Below are 15,972 nucleotides of genomic sequence, written 5' to 3' on the forward strand. Positions count from 1 at the left end.
ACTTGTGTTCAGATCCAGACGGGTCACAACTGCAGACAAACCAACCAAAAAACTGAAGCCCAACTGAACCAACAGGCACCCAGCTGCTGTCTTCAATGTTGGCAACACTTGCTCTCCTTAATGGTTGGGAGGATTTTAAATCAAGGGCCTGTAAGAGCAAGCAGGAATAAGTGACAGAGTTTGTGTGCTACATGTAGTGTAGATGCATCTATTATGTTATTCCACTGAGGCTGCAACACTGAAGGTGTACATGATCAACCCCAGCTTTTATATTATTTGGTCATTCCTTTTCTATTAAATATGAATGAACCATCTTATACTGCCCATTGTATGCCTGTGTCCATCATCCAAGAAGAATTTCTCTGTAGCCCAATTTATACTTTCTGACATCTACATGGCGGCATGCTGTATGAGGTTCTTTGCTGGGCGTTCATGTGCAGCCCAAAATTTAATATCAACTGTGCAGACTGTATGTTGTTGACAAATGTGTGAATAAGGGTTGCAATGGTACAAGATTTTCATGGTACGATAACGGTCCCAAAAAATACTATGGTTTCACAGTATTACACTGTTTTTCTTATTAAGGTCAGTTACAATGGCCCTTAAGGGAATCAAAACAGAAGGATTTTTTTGGTTGAACACACGCATTTATATAATTTCACAAAATACTCTGTCCTATATTTTTTTAAATAACACTAATTAGATAAGAATAGATAGACAGGTAGATAAAAAAAATGTATATGATATGATAACTGTCAATTTTCATACCATGGTACACTGTGAAACAGTATACCACTGAAGCCTTGTGTGAATGCATCCACATACGCAGATACCCAATGTAGTATAAAAAGAAACATGAGCATGTCAGCTGTCTGTGTCTGTTTTGGACTACTGTACATCCAGCCCTTCTTCAGGCCCTGTTATAATATTTTTTGGGGGAGTTTTTCCTGGATGGACTAAGTTGAGTGGGTGGTGTGGGCTGATTTATAAGTTACACTACATTACATAGTGTTAAAATGTAGGCATGTGAAGCCCTTTGGGAAGTGTATTAGCAGAAGACTGGATAACTGCTTTATAAACAGATGGCGCAAGTCCTTGTTACAGACGCCAGACATCAGCTGTTTCATACACTGTTTATCACTTGCCACATCAGCCCTGATTCTTCAAAAAGGACGGAGAGCCTAGGACATAGAACAAAAACATCACCAGGACTCTTTTCCTCTCCCTAGCACTTGGCCCTCTAATTACATTTCCCTCCTTCACTGATGTAAATGGAGATGTGTAATCATCAAAGCAAAATAGAGGCCGTTCTTGGCCCACTGTGCAACTCTAATTAATACAACCTCCTCCATCCAAATGCATTTTCCACTTATTTCAGTCTGTCTTCTCAAAAGACAAGTGTAAAGACTAGAGAGACTGCTGATGCACTAAATTATATTTCCTCTTCTTGTGTTGCATTCACAAAAGTAAGTGGAACTGGCTAAAGGCCAAACACAAAGAATGAGGCCCGCATTTACAGTAGTGAAGAAGAGTTAATGTCAATTCTTCAGTGGATTAATGTTGTTTTCCACTAGTTTGACATCAGTTAAATGACTGATTCATTAAAAAGACTGAACAAAATATTGATTGTGTTAATATTTAAATCACAATATCAAAATATGATTGGTAAAAATGTACAATGATGATTACATTGCAAAATAAGTAACTTTTATCTTCCTCTCTTTAAATGACAACCAAATACATTTTAAATAGAATGACCCTTTTTCTATTATTCCTATTATCAAATCCTAGCCAACCAGCATAGCCACGCTGTCTTCTCTGTGTCTTTTAAAGTGCTAACTATGCTTAAGATGTCCTGAGCTGTCTGACTCTGACTCATCTTTGTAAAAACACAGTCTCTGACTGGCTTGGTTTTTCTCATGAACTGGAGGAAAAAGCCATTCGTGGAAATAATACCAAAAAGTTCTTAAAAGGCTTGACAACATCAAATCTTGGCTGTGACTAACAGGTCTGGAACTAGGCAAGTTTACACCCAGCTTCGAAAACACTGTCCTTTCCTCTCTCCTGGATGCCCGAACAGGGACTTTGGCACCAAACAGAAAGATGTTTCCTTTTCTGTCCTCATCGAAACATATCCTCCCCTACACAGCAATTACCATAAACTGTTATTTTGTAGTGTAGATCTATGATGACAAACGGAAATGCAACTTCAACTTCACTTAGATTAGGTTAGACAAAGTGCTTTATTTCTGTTTAACGTAACTCTGTGTGCCCAAGTTGTCACAAATGAGCGAATGCTAAACACTCACTGAAACATCATACTAACCTAATGACACACTTTAAGTACAGCTATTGAGCAATAACAGCATTACTGACCTCTGAGACATAAAGTCAACACACCCACAGATGTCACTATATTCCTGAAAGACAGCCCTGTTTATCATTAACTGTAGCTTTATGTGGCGTGTGATTAATTGTGGTGTTATGTCACTCCTCAGGTGGGAGTATTGGATGATGAACTGCAGAGAAAGAAAACACAAAAGCTAAGTCTTGTTTCACCGATTACCTCTGACAATTGATGATGAAATCGTTTGCCACAAAATGTAGTCAGGGTATGTCTGTCTCACTAAGAGCAGCTTTGGATGCTTAACGTGTTGACTGTCTTTGCACTCTTAGCTAATGAGTGCAGTGATCCCTGAATAGACATTATTCAATCTTGTGTTTTAAAGGAGACACAGCTCTACCAGATGTTTACAGTTGGAAAAGATGGAAAGATAAAATGCAAAAAACCTAGAGGACCATGTTCTGATATTGAGATATTTCTTCTTCTTGGGAAATCTGGATCAGAAAATGAACCGATTCTAAAAAGGTTGGTACACTGCGTAAGATGTAAATGAAAACAAAATGTAACCAATTGATCCCAAGCCCATGTATGGGCTATATAATAATATAATTACATAATCAAGTGTTTCACAAAGTGGTGAACTTTCACACATTCAACCCAATCATGACACTATCACCTGTTACCAATTAGCCCGGCATATTGAGCAACACACACACACACACACACACACACACACAGAAAGAGAGAGACTGCTCATAGTTGTCGCAGACTTGCGATATGCTACTAGCTAGCTTCACCTCTTTCACCGCAGTTGAGAGTGTACTGGTTCTTTAGCCCGGCTTGTAGCTAGTAACTAGTCACTGTGGAGAGCGAAGACAGTAACCAGTGGAAAGTATGGCAGCCCCTGCCGCTCTGCTGATGAAGACGTTGGGGCATTTGTAATCAGGAACTTAGTTTCCTCTGCAGCAGAGAGCACATGGCTTTCTAACAGTATTCCTGCAACCTGATCTTGTCTGGACATTTTTACACAAACTATTATAACTCATTGCCTGTAAGATGTACTTTACAGTGGCTGCAATAACATGCAGGTACTCAGGTACTCTCACACACGAAAGATCTACTTCCCAATGAACTATGTCATATCGACACAGGCTAAAAACTAAATATATTCTGTAATATATTCTTAAAACAAGACACACATTAACTAGATTTTACCAATCTACAACTTTCCCAGTCTTTTGTTGCCACCTTCCAAACTTATTTGAAACATGTTGCTGGCAACAAATTCAGAAGAAGCATTTATTTACAAAAATTGATGAAGTTGATGAGGTAAAACATCAAAATATATTGTCTTTGTACTGTTTTCAATTGAATATATGTCCAAAATGATTAGCAGATGATCATTCAGTTGTATTTATGTTATACCCAGCGTTGTTGGAATAGGGATTATACACATTCAATGATAAAGGCCAGAGGCCAAAACAAGAGGTTAGCTTGAAAAAAAGGACAGGACAGAACAGATAGTGATACATGATACATAGCCTTCCTTTCACCAGAAAACACTGAGTTATATGAACTAAAAAAAGCACTAATATATATATATAATTCATCACCTGAACAGCATGACGGAAACTTAAGAATATAGTGTTTCCCTGTCATAAATATAGTAAGCAGACAGTCCACTAACCCAAACTGAGCTGCCACCATCGCTCATAGGCAATCAGGCAACATGACCTCTTCCACTCATAGATTCCTGTTTTCATCCAACTGACAGCAGCACGATCTGTTCTGTTCTCATTTGTAGTAGTAGTGTTAATCTAATATTAATGCAAACCTAACACTTGTGGCTGCTTAGTCAAAAATGTTCACAAACACAGTGCAGGAAGACTTTCATTCTGAAGCAGCAACAGGAAATGTTTTAATTACTCATGATAGTGACCGTACTAACTCAGTGTTTGACCAAAGATAGTCTACATCAAGATCCTGACATTTTTAGTGCTTTTTTGTTTATCTGTTCAGGCTCTGCTCATCACTGCTTATGTTACCACAGAGCATTACTGAAAACTATGTTGGAAACCATCCTAGACACAGGTTTCCAAGACAGAAGAGGATAATACAAAATGAGAGAGAGAAGACTGGAATTACTAATATGTACATTCAAAACTTGCCTCATCACCACCGACAAGCGTATTACAGTAGTAAGTCTTATACCAAGGTGTGGCCAAGGCCAGCATAACGTCATCAACGGACGTGACGGAGGTGGTTTCGTCTAACTGGAACAACCGACCAAACCTGAATACCACCACCTCTATTAAACAAACACAGCACATTCCTCACTTGTCAAACTGAAAAAATAAATCCCCTCATCAAGAAAAGACAGCACATGCTCAATACTGTTTCTACTGCTTCAACACCTGACCTGACCTAGTTTTCAGCAAAGTCTGAAGGAATGCTTCATTCATGACTTCCAATCTAAAATATGAATACGAAACCAGAAAATACACAGCTCTCGAAAGATATTCATCAGGCTATTTTTTTTACTGATGAATCAACACACACCTGCAGCAGGGCTCCAGATGAAAATAACATATGATCAGTTTGTGGTTCTCCAAAATGGGCTTCAGGGATCTCAACTGGGACTTGACAAGTGAAAGGGTGCAAAGAAAGTGCAAATAGTTTAATTTAGAGTTGCCTCACTCACACAGTTATTACAAAAAGATTGTCTGTAAAGATCACACTTTGGGTAACAGGTGGCTGTTTATCCATGACTGTGATTATCACCTTACTAACAACTTTGACAGTTTCACAAGTCTTTCACAAACCACAACTTTCAAGAAAACATAAGCCTGAAACAAAAATATTCCTAAAATGGACTTGACCGAATTTGGCTTACAATCTACTATATTCTGGGACCTTAGATGATTTCCTGCCACTGCAAAAAAAAACGATGAAGACTGGGACTGAACATATCAACAGGTAGCTGAGCTGAGACCTGCTGTGAGCACAGCTGGGTGAGTTATCAGTGACAGTTTATCAGCAGTAACATCCATTATAATTCAGATTATTTTGAATTTAGCACAGTAGAAACAGCATGGCTAGCTGTAGGCTGTGTCAGTAGGTGTAGATTTCAGAATAACACATGAGCAAAACACACACACTCTCACTCTCTCTCGCGCGCTCTCTCTCTCACTCACTCACTCACTCACACGCACGCACGCACGCACGCACGCACACACGCACACACACACACACACACACACACACACACACACACACACACACACACACACACACACACACACACACACACACACACACACAACCGCCGAGCATATAATACTACTACTACGAATAGTCTACAAAGTTATATGGTCGCGGTACAATTGCCCATTTCTTCCTATTTTAGCCAGTGTTAGCTTCTCAGTTTATCATTCACACTACATAAACCAGCGGGTATCACGTTGGAAAAAAATACTTCACTTAAATGTTGTCCAGCCAGGTACCCACCTTATTTGACGCTTTGGAGGACATTTTACACTCCTATTCCGTTCCAGAAGTGGCAGGTTAAAAGTTGTCCGTGTCTTTGTTTTGATAATCACTTGCGTGAGTGCGCTATTTTCCTTCCAGTTGAATTTTCGCCCAGCTGCCGCCACGCCGGGCTACGTTGTTATTTTATTTCATCCAGGACGACGGGAAACATGTCACGAAAAGCCGTGTGGAAAGTCCAAAGTTCATTATTTTATCTTCGTTGCCTGAAACGCTAACGTTTGTACAGTTAGGTAACGAGTCATGGAAGAAACTCGAGCTGGAAAAAAGACCAAAAAAGACCGCCTTGCTTAGACGTTTCGTCGCTAACCTCTGGATGAAAAGTTGGGAAGAGTAGGCATCACCCGGACGGTGTACTGCAATGGCAGGCTGAGTAAACCTCTCCCAGCTCTCGGCTCCGTGAGCAACGGCCGTGTCGTGTCTGTGCGGAGCAAACCATTGCAAGCATGCAGGGGTGCAAGACGCTACAAAAACGGGGGCAATATCCATTTAACCCGAAAAGACTTCCTTTGGAACGATTTTTTGTTTCTGTACATAACAACACATATTATTACTTCATCGTTAATTTCGTTTTATTCCTATTTTGTATATAATTTTATCGCGACTGAAAAACTGCCCACCCCTGTTATCCAGTGGAATAAAGAGTCCGCGATACAATAAGGAGAAGCGACGCCGCTGTCCCTGCTGATGCTGAATGCTCACTTTCACCGTAAGATAGTGGTGAATGTTGTGTTAGTATGTTACACAAGGAATACAGTAGCCTTTGAAATCTCAAGTTTGTGGGAAAACCACAGCCTGTACTCTGTTATTTAAAAAGTATTATGTAAACGGCTCCAAGAACCCTGCCCTCACATCAGAACAGTGGAATATGTGAGCAGAAAATTGAAAAAGTTGGTCGCATAGGAAATGTGTGTGCGGCTCATTTTGGGGAATGGCATCTGATAGATTACAAAATGAGTCAGTAAAAAACACAGAGAGTTCTTCTTTGAGACATTTGTTAGCACAGAGTAATTGGTAGTGTTTGCGGTTTATAAGTCACCTCACAGGAAACCACAAAAGCCATTCAGTTAACTTCCTATGACTTCCAAACCCAGACCCCACCCACAGGATGCAACAATCTCAGCTTGCATTGTTTCACAGTTTACTTCTGTTTCCAGAAAACAATTTATGCAACATAAAAGTGTGCCATAAGAGGAGCACAAAACAAAAAACAGCACAAAGCAGTGTTACAGTATGTGTGAGAATATGAGCACAGAGATAGACGCTATCTTTTCACCCTATCTTTTCCAAACAAACTGAGCAATCACATTCCCTCATTCTAGCTCCTCTAATCATTACTTCCTTTGTGTGTGGAGGAGGGCTTGGCTCAGCGTAGGTGGTCTAAGGGGTTAATTCCCACCAGACATAATCCTACAAGGCTAAAATACCGCCAGTCAGGAGTAGCAGACCTGTCTTAAGGGTTGCAAGTAGAGGATGACCTCCAGAAAGGCCACTTCATGCCGAGAAGAGGATCAAGACCGATGAACTACTCTAAAACCTGAAGCCATACGACCTTCTGAAGCATGTCTGAAGAAGACAACAACTGGAACATGCAGGTTTAACCAAATCTTGTGGAAAAAAATGCATGGGAAAAAGGAAACAGACACAACAATGCTAAACATGGCCTGAGATGATACATACTAGTATCGATGCAAGTCGCTCACTCCGTCTGAAGCTCCTCAAGCGCCTGTCAGGATCGATCAGTGCAGACAGCAGGATGTTTAACATGATCACCAAGGTGTCAAGTAACAAAAAATAAAAATAATCAAACTTGATCTTGAAAATATTGCCTTTTAAACTGACAATGAACAGAGCTTTTCCTCTGCTGTCTCTCACTCTCATCCACACCTGTGATGGTACCTCAGATGTTCTGACAGAGAGGAGCAAGACATTAGTGCCACTCCAGCGTGATCAAAGCTATCTTTGTCCTCTATGCTTGCATCCCTGCTCCAATCTCTCTCCCCCTCTCTGACACACACACACACACACACACACACACACACACACAAGCACAAACACACAACTCTTTTGGGCAACGGGCAGCTTCAAAGCTCAGGTGCGCTCATGGAAGAGCAGGCACATGGAAAACAAAGGCGAACATGCAGGCCCACATTTGGTTGGAGCGCATCACAAGGTTCACTCAACCCAGCTCCTCCTGCAGCGAAAAGGCTAATGTAGAGTGAAACAGCATAATGCGCACACCCTGAAAATGTAAAGCTGCCCACTGATGCACACAGAGGCGTTCACGTAAGCAAACACACAGTTAGATGATGATGAATAACGACAAATGTGAGGTTTGACGTGAACCATTTGTTTTGCATTGGTGGAAATTCTTAGGCAGATGTTTTCCTATTTTCAGCTGTCCTGAGTTAGGTGTCTGTGAGAGGCTGTGTGATCCCTCCTGTGCCCTGTTGCCCTGCCCCACAGGTCCAGCAAAGGCTCTTTGTTTCTACATGCTAATAAAAACCCTCTGGAAGACATGGAACCAATTGAAGTTCTATATCAATCCTTGTCACATTATTGTGAACCAGTTAAACTGGTGTTGAGGATTTCTTTCTTTCTTTCTTTCTTTCTTTCTTTCTTTTAGAATGAAAACATTACAAACTGTTTTATGTTGATTTAGTTGTTTTATGTTGATAAAGTGATATAACCTGTTTAAATGGCAATGCTGATGTTAATGGCACCTTACGGACAAACAATACTCAAATGTGTAAATAGTCATTTCAGCTGTAGATTAACACAAATTCAGTGCACTAGCGAGTTTCTGTAGCACTCTGTGGACTCCAAATAAACCAATGCTCCTGGTACAGTGTGGCTCTATGGCACAAGAAGAGGCTACACCAGGCTTTGGATTCTGTAACACTACATGTTGTTATGATCAATTCATTGTTGGTTTTGGTCATTTCATGGGATTTATTGACAATAAGAAAAATATAGAATACCACCGGCCTCACACTTTAAAGATATTTTTCATCTGGATTTCATCTCGAGAAACTTTCACTAACAGAATATTAATCAGCTCAGTAAAAGCCACAAAGGGAAAGGGGTTGTGGTGTGGTCTGCTAATGATCAGTATACTAATGTCACATCTCTACTTAAGGGGCCAACTGTTTGTGATCAGATTAGTATCGTATGACAGGATTAGCAAGCATCTCTCAAATTCACCCCTAACTTCCAGTTCAATATTGTTTAGGCTTTTGTGGGACTTAAACAGTAAAGACAAATCTGGTTTCGGGATTTCAAGAAACAGAGACTTAATATGTGATAAGCCCCACACATGGTTAAATGTTCATGGTTGGATTTATTCATCCATAAAGTCTGGGAAATAACAGTGTTCCATCCTGATTACAGGAGGAAATAAAAAGCCACAGAACAGAACCGGAGATATTCCACAACAAATACTAAGAGGGTGAAAAGGCATTCCAATACCATAAAAACTGTCCAAAGCCTTTAACCTACATCTTACCTTCCCCATATCAGTTTAAATATCAGCTGTACAAACTCACTTCCTGACTGCTGCTTTTCATCAGAAAGGCTTTCACAAGACGCACACATGGCCAACAGGGCGAGGAGTGGACACACATATCCTTACAATAATAACTCAGGTCTCCTTCCTCCAATAGACCCTCTAAACCTGATCTCTCACCTAACCTAACCTCGATTCAGAGAAAAATGGAGTTTACAGCTAGAAGCAGAATCAGCTTCTTCTTATTGGCTGTCTATATATTGTATATTTCTGTATATTGTGAATAATACAAAGAGTGCAAAGAAACAAATACTGAATGGGCATACATGGAGTGGATGATCATCTACAGTGAAAGGAGTCCCTGGTTTACGACTAAGATCCATTCTTTGATTACATTCCTAACCCAATTTTGTATGTAAGTCAAGTCATCCTGACATGTTATGTATGTAATTACTGAACGATGCACGATGTGTTACAAATGGCGGCACGTGGGAACTGTGACGAGGGCCTTGCTTGCTCAGATGACCGCATAGTACGTATTGTTCCGTGCGCTACGCCAAGTACCTCTTTTACAAACCGCTGTATGTTTCACAGAACATGAAAATATATGACTTGATGAAGGTTCTTTCGTGACTGTGAGTTGCCATAAGTCGGGGACGACTCCTGTACATGCATGTACACGTGTAGTATAGTTCAATTCATCTAAAAATGTCAACCTGTTTGTGGCGCTAGAGGCAAAGTCACAGATTACCAAAGCTTTATAAACAGATATCAGCATATTAATGCGAAATCTGTTGGCAAGGGACAAGATTCCCGAAGTGTTTTCAGAAGTGCTCTGGTTTCTGTTTGTGGTTTGAGTAGTATTGCCCAATCACATTTGAGCAGGCTTTGGTTGCAGGCAGGTAAACAGTAAAAAGTAAAAAGTGGAGAGCAAAAGAAGCAGAGCTCAAACGCAATCTCAGAACCCATCGTTACTGTCAGACAATGACTTAGATCTTTAAAATTTTTTAAAATTTATCTGCATTCACATGCAGATAACGGTTTATAAAGATTAGCTGAAATGCAGAGGTCTTGTTGAGCTTGAAAGTCAAGTTGCTAATTGGACTGGAAACAATGACTGGTGCACGGAAGAGGTGTCGGCCCAGATATCCGTTATCCAGATATCTGCTGGCTACACCAGAAGCCCTGAAACGTCTACTGTTGCCCCAAGAGGCTAAAACATCATCAGACATCATCATCATAGACGGTGTGTTCCGAGATTGATCCTCTCGGGACCATGAACGTCTCTGTGAAATTTCACAGCAACTCATCTAACAGTTGTTGAGATACAGTATATCAGTCTGGACCAAAGTGGATGACTGACCAACCAACATTACCATCCCTATAGCCATCCTGTTAGCATGGCTGACAAGATAATTCGTTACCAAATCAACATACTTTATTTTCTCTATCTGCACACACTATCTAACATGTTTTCATGACCTAAAAAGATAATTGGCTCTACATAATCTGCTATCACAAAGCAGCTGCAATTAATTTTAAGTATATCAAAGGATATGTAGTACAGGAGACACTCTAAGAACGGCGCTTAGCAAAAAGCTGCATGGAAATATAAGATTTTCACACAGTTCAAAGTAGTTATTGCAGTTGCTAATTCTGCCACTGTCAGTTTTGTTCTAGCCCAATTCATTCACAATCACAGAAGAAAAAGCTTGTGTAAGAATAGACTGAAGTGCTGTTATTTGGAGACACGCTTAGTTACACTTAGTTCCTCGTGATGAAGAAAAAAGCTTTCACAGTACTAAATCTTCCATGGTGGGTCATCATTCACTGAGAGTGAACCAGGCTTCTTTTGATCTTCTGAAGAAATTTACTCCAAGAGGCAGCCTGTGATCAACCAAGCAAAAAAGATCTCTCATTTTCCTCTTTCTCTGCCTTTCTCTTACTCTTTCTCTTTTCAACAGTCAAGGATCGCTGAGGCTTTTACAGTCAGGAAACACTGACTCTGCGGCAGTGAATCTGGTTGAACTCCACTCTGCTTCTCAGTGGTATATCAAGTGGTTTAACAAGGAATGGGCCAAGTTGTAGAGCACCATTCCAAGTCTACTTCAAATTCCAACACTGTCATACCTCTGTTACTGTTTCTCAGCACAGAAAATAGGTTTTATGATTTTCCTCCCTTGAACCAACCTGAATATTGACTGTTGAATCTCTACACCCACACCCATTAACAATCAATATACAGTATAAATCTGGGGAGAAACTAGCCATTACGTCATGGTTTCCATCCATGTGACAACCCCATTGTTTGCCGCAGAATGAGACTGTAAATTAAAAATATTGCAAATCCCAAGGTACAATCCAGAAGGCACTCAGTTCAATCTAGTGTGTGTGTGTGTGTGTGCATGTGTGTGTGTTCTGCCAGTAAATACTTCATGAAAAGCAATTCAACCTTTTCCCTTCATTGTTGCAATAGCGTAGCACACAATGCAAATCCAACTTCAAGCAGCTTTTTGTTACTGCCCAGTCTAAGTCAAGTGTATTACAATGTGTCTGTGCTGTGACAGAGCGTCCTCCGACTCATGACGCAAAGAGAAAGAACGGACTGTTCTCCAAAGTTTCAAATAACACGCTATGCATAACCATGTTTTTTTTCTTCTTGCAAAGACTGATAACAAAATCCAACAACCTTGCAAAAAAAGAAAGCAATTATCATTACAAAAAAAATGCATGGTGCATGGAAATATTTTCTTGATGTGCTATAGGATTTTTCAATCTGGTAAGTTTACCATACTGCACATACAGTAAGTCAGTGTTTCAAAAATCTGGGAAAACAGAGAATAAGTAAACATGGATTTAAAGGAGAGTAATAGAAAGTTCAGAAATTCTGACCTAAATTTAAAGCCCTGAGCATAAACAAGCCCGCAGTGGTGTTTTCATTGAAAACTGCAGATTTCCCCACAATCAGGTGAATAATGTTAACATGCATGCATTAACAAGCATGTGAGCTCATGTGGTCAATACAGGGACCAAAGCCAAGTGATGAGAAATAGCCTGTGATCACGTATTACAGAGGATCTGTGAGGAGAAACAGAAAAAAAGGGGAAAAGATCTGTACAAAGTGACGCAGCCTGACTATATCTGTGTTCTCACATAATCACATGTGAAATAACACTGAATGGACAAGAATGGGTCATACTCTGTACTGTGAGGTATTGGGGCAATTTTGGGACTAAACACACAGCACAGACAGTTAAAAAAGAGTGAGGACAGCACCTGATGCCCGATGACAAACTGCATGCAATACAGCACATGATGCAGGTATTGCTGAAAGTCTCACACATACACGTAGATGTATGGTATGTGTGCTTAAAAAAGAAGTCTGCAAATGGCCCAGACATTGATAACAAGCATGCCCTAAAACAGCTGGAGCTGTGTTGTGGTAGATGTATGTATTGGAAACAGTATTTTTGTACACCTCGTTACAATCGATCATCAATCATGTAATTTGTCAATGCTGCAGTTTCATAAGACTACATTGTATGTATTGTAGATATATTTTTGAGTGCATGTGCATGTCAGCTATTCTCTAGGTACTGCAACACTTCACACAGTTGATTCAGCCTTAAGGCCTCACCTGGTCCAACTGAGAAAAATGAAACAACAAAACGCTGCCACCAGTTCATCAGAAGTCACATATTATCCAGCTATGTAGAAATACAGCAATTATACTGCACTGTTACTTCTCACAGGTTTATGTGTCACCTGAGTAAAAGAGGGTGTAATAAAAGCAGCAGTTAAACTGTCTGGCAGCACTTACAGTTAATGTCCACCTGAGGCCATAATAACAGTGCAGAAACACAACCTACACACACTCGCTGATGAAACTTTAAAGCTTATCTTCTAAATCACGATGAATCACAACCTCGCTCTGTAATCCATAGATGTGGACTTAAATAGAAATAAAGCGCAGTCACAATGTATCAGGACAGGGAGATGTTTTTCATTGTCTCAGTTTAAATCCAGGGCATAGGATTTAAAATGAAACAGGGTTTAAGTCCTGACTCTCAGCTTTGAGGGTGTTTACATCCACATCACATGAACAGATGGAATTTTAGCTCTTTTTTTTTTATACAAGGCCAGAGTGCATCAGTTTTAGAGGCAGACATTGAAATTAACAAATCAAATTAACTTAATTTAAAAATTTTAATAGTTAAATATCCTTTGCAGCTTCAGCTGTTAAACACGCTCAGTTGGATCTATGATTTCGAAGTGTGTTTAATAAGGGCAGTGAGTCCCACACTGCCAATATGAATGTGAAGACACTTAAAGCTGAAACTCACCTCTTTAACTTCATAATTATAGCTAAATTTCACATCCATAGTGCAAAGTATAGCAGACACAATGAAAAACATATCACCGTCCTTGTGCTTTCTAACTGTACTGTATGCTAAAGAGGTCAGATTCAACCAGGGAAGGGATTACGGACACACTTATTCTCTAAAGGGCCTCAATTTCGTGCATGTGCAAGTGCTAATATGTCTGTGTCTGGGCCAACATGTGTCAATGGCCAAGCATGGTGTGAATCTACGGCTTAATGAATAGGCAATAGACACAAGTGCTCCAAAGCCGGCCCACTTATACTGAGAGACAGAATTATGTCTCGGAAAATCCAACAGCTGCAGCTCAAGTTACAGCGCTGACAGCAAGCGGCAGACACTAAAATGCATTTGACACGTACTGTAAGTGGCATGTAATTGATTTTGAAGGAATAGTAAAGATTTACAATCCTAATACAGGCAGCAACTGCAGATTTCAGGCTGCCGTGTTCTAGGAACACAATTAACTTCAGCTGGAGTGACGATTTATTTTGCAGCTGTCCAGCAGCACACAGCAATATAACCTGAAAACATACTTCAGTTCAGTCAGATTAACTGACCCGTGTCCAAACAGTAGAGAAAAAGTTATGGTATATCTTGTTTAGTTAATCAGTAACTTCACACTATTCAAATTCAAGCTCAAAGTTAAGTATTTGTTCTGTTTCAGTGTTTTGGTCAAGTGTGCTTTTTGCACCCGTAAACACGCCCAATAGTGACGTCACAGTGTACACTCACACCCTGGAGTGCATTTCTACACTGCTGCAGCAAAGTGGGAGGTCAAACCACTGTCTGGAGGTCAGCAAAGTCAAGCCATTTAAATGGTAGATGACAAGGAAACCATTATGTGGTAAGGAGTCAGTTTAAAGGATGTACAATTTAGACAAACATGCCTTGTTGCTAGGCTTGGTGTTTTGAAACTGCACGAATCTGATTGGTTGAAGTTCGCTTCACTTTAAATCTGTCTGTAAGTGCTGTACAATGTAACGCTGTAACAGCTGCTACCCGAGGAGCTGGTATGACTGTATGTGTGTTCAGGCATGTTGGATTCTTAACAACCCCTTCATGCTGTCCTCATGCAAGTGCCAGTGATAAATATTTGTGTACTCTTAGCGTGAATGAATCAACACATGTTGACTCATTACACTACTTGTTTTACAAGAGCCGCATTAACTTTTCATGAGGTGACCAAAAGAAAAGGAATCCTATAAGGTTACACCACGTGATCTCCTCTGTTTCCAGTGTGTGCACTAACAACAACCCTGTTGTATTCTGCTATGTCTGAATAGAAGTGATGTTGATCCAACTACACGTGCAATAATACAGACGTGGACTGGGTAACACTGCTGGCCTCATGTGTTGGCCTTTTCTCTTTAAGACATGGGTGACTTTTGAGTTAATGTGCTGAGTTTTAAATGTTATGACAGCAAGGAAGAAGAGCGTTTTCTGTTCCCTCGTAGGCTGCATCATGGATGGATTTTAAAGCTTATTTTGCATATTTATTCATACTGACCAACACTCTTTGAGCCCTCCGGGACACATCAATCTTCTCTCTTCATAACGAGGACAAATGGCATTTCAGACTGTCCCCATTACAAAGCTACAGTATATCCAAGAAGGAACAAACATTTGCATTTTGTTCTGATGCTGATACTTGTAATCACGAGGAGATACAGAGCACTCACTCATTTTTCACACAGTGATAAGTGTTTTGTCTTTGTAGTACAGAGTATACTTCTGTGTGAAACAACTGAAAACAGCCTAGTTGACTTCTTACAGACAGAATAATAAGATCCCATGTGAGGATGTCTTTTGAAAACATAACATCATCTCAGACCTCAATAAAATAGATGACATTGTCTGTATAGTATTAAAAAGATTTCAATATTTTGACGTGTGTTAGGCGAGGTGCAGCCATAAATAGCAACAAAACAACAGCACTGAGGTCAGCAGTCTATATCCTCCACAGCACGGTGCTGTGAAAATGATGAAAGTGCTGAGATGAGAAAAGCTAAGGAGACGACAAAAGAAAGGAAAGTACAGAACAGAAGGAGATTAGAGTCGATGAAAAAAAAACAGGAAAGAAGAGGGCAGAAAAGGAGAGCAGAGCAGAGGCAAAGTGAGGGGGGCATAGGAGAGGAAGAGCGACGACGGGTAAACGGATTACAGGAGGAAGAAAGGAAAAGAAATGCCAGTTTGGG

General features: G+C 40.2%; 1 protein-coding gene across 13 annotated transcripts in view; it reads right to left on the bottom strand.

Annotated features, from left to right (window-relative positions):
- Window positions 1–15,972, bottom strand: part of tjp1a (tight junction protein 1a) — a 98,269-nt gene that overhangs the window by 47,664 nt on the left and 34,633 nt on the right. Inside the window, exon 1 of one of the 13 annotated variants that reach the window (XM_070967917.1) lies at window positions 5,852–6,283. The exons of 11 other annotated variants lie outside the window; for them this stretch is intronic. In XM_070967917.1, coding sequence (XP_070824018.1) covers window positions 5,852–5,875 — 24 coding nt within the window. In that variant the 5' untranslated portion in view covers window positions 5,876–6,283. Of the gene's footprint in view, window positions 1–5,851; window positions 6,284–15,972 lie in introns of those variants that run through there. One more of the 13 variants, XM_070967909.1, reaches the window with a different exon arrangement.

Source organism: Chaetodon trifascialis, chromosome 1, assembly GCF_039877785.1.
Source record: "Chaetodon trifascialis isolate fChaTrf1 chromosome 1, fChaTrf1.hap1, whole genome shotgun sequence".
Taxonomy (NCBI): Eukaryota; Metazoa; Chordata; class Actinopteri; order Chaetodontiformes; family Chaetodontidae; genus Chaetodon; species Chaetodon trifascialis.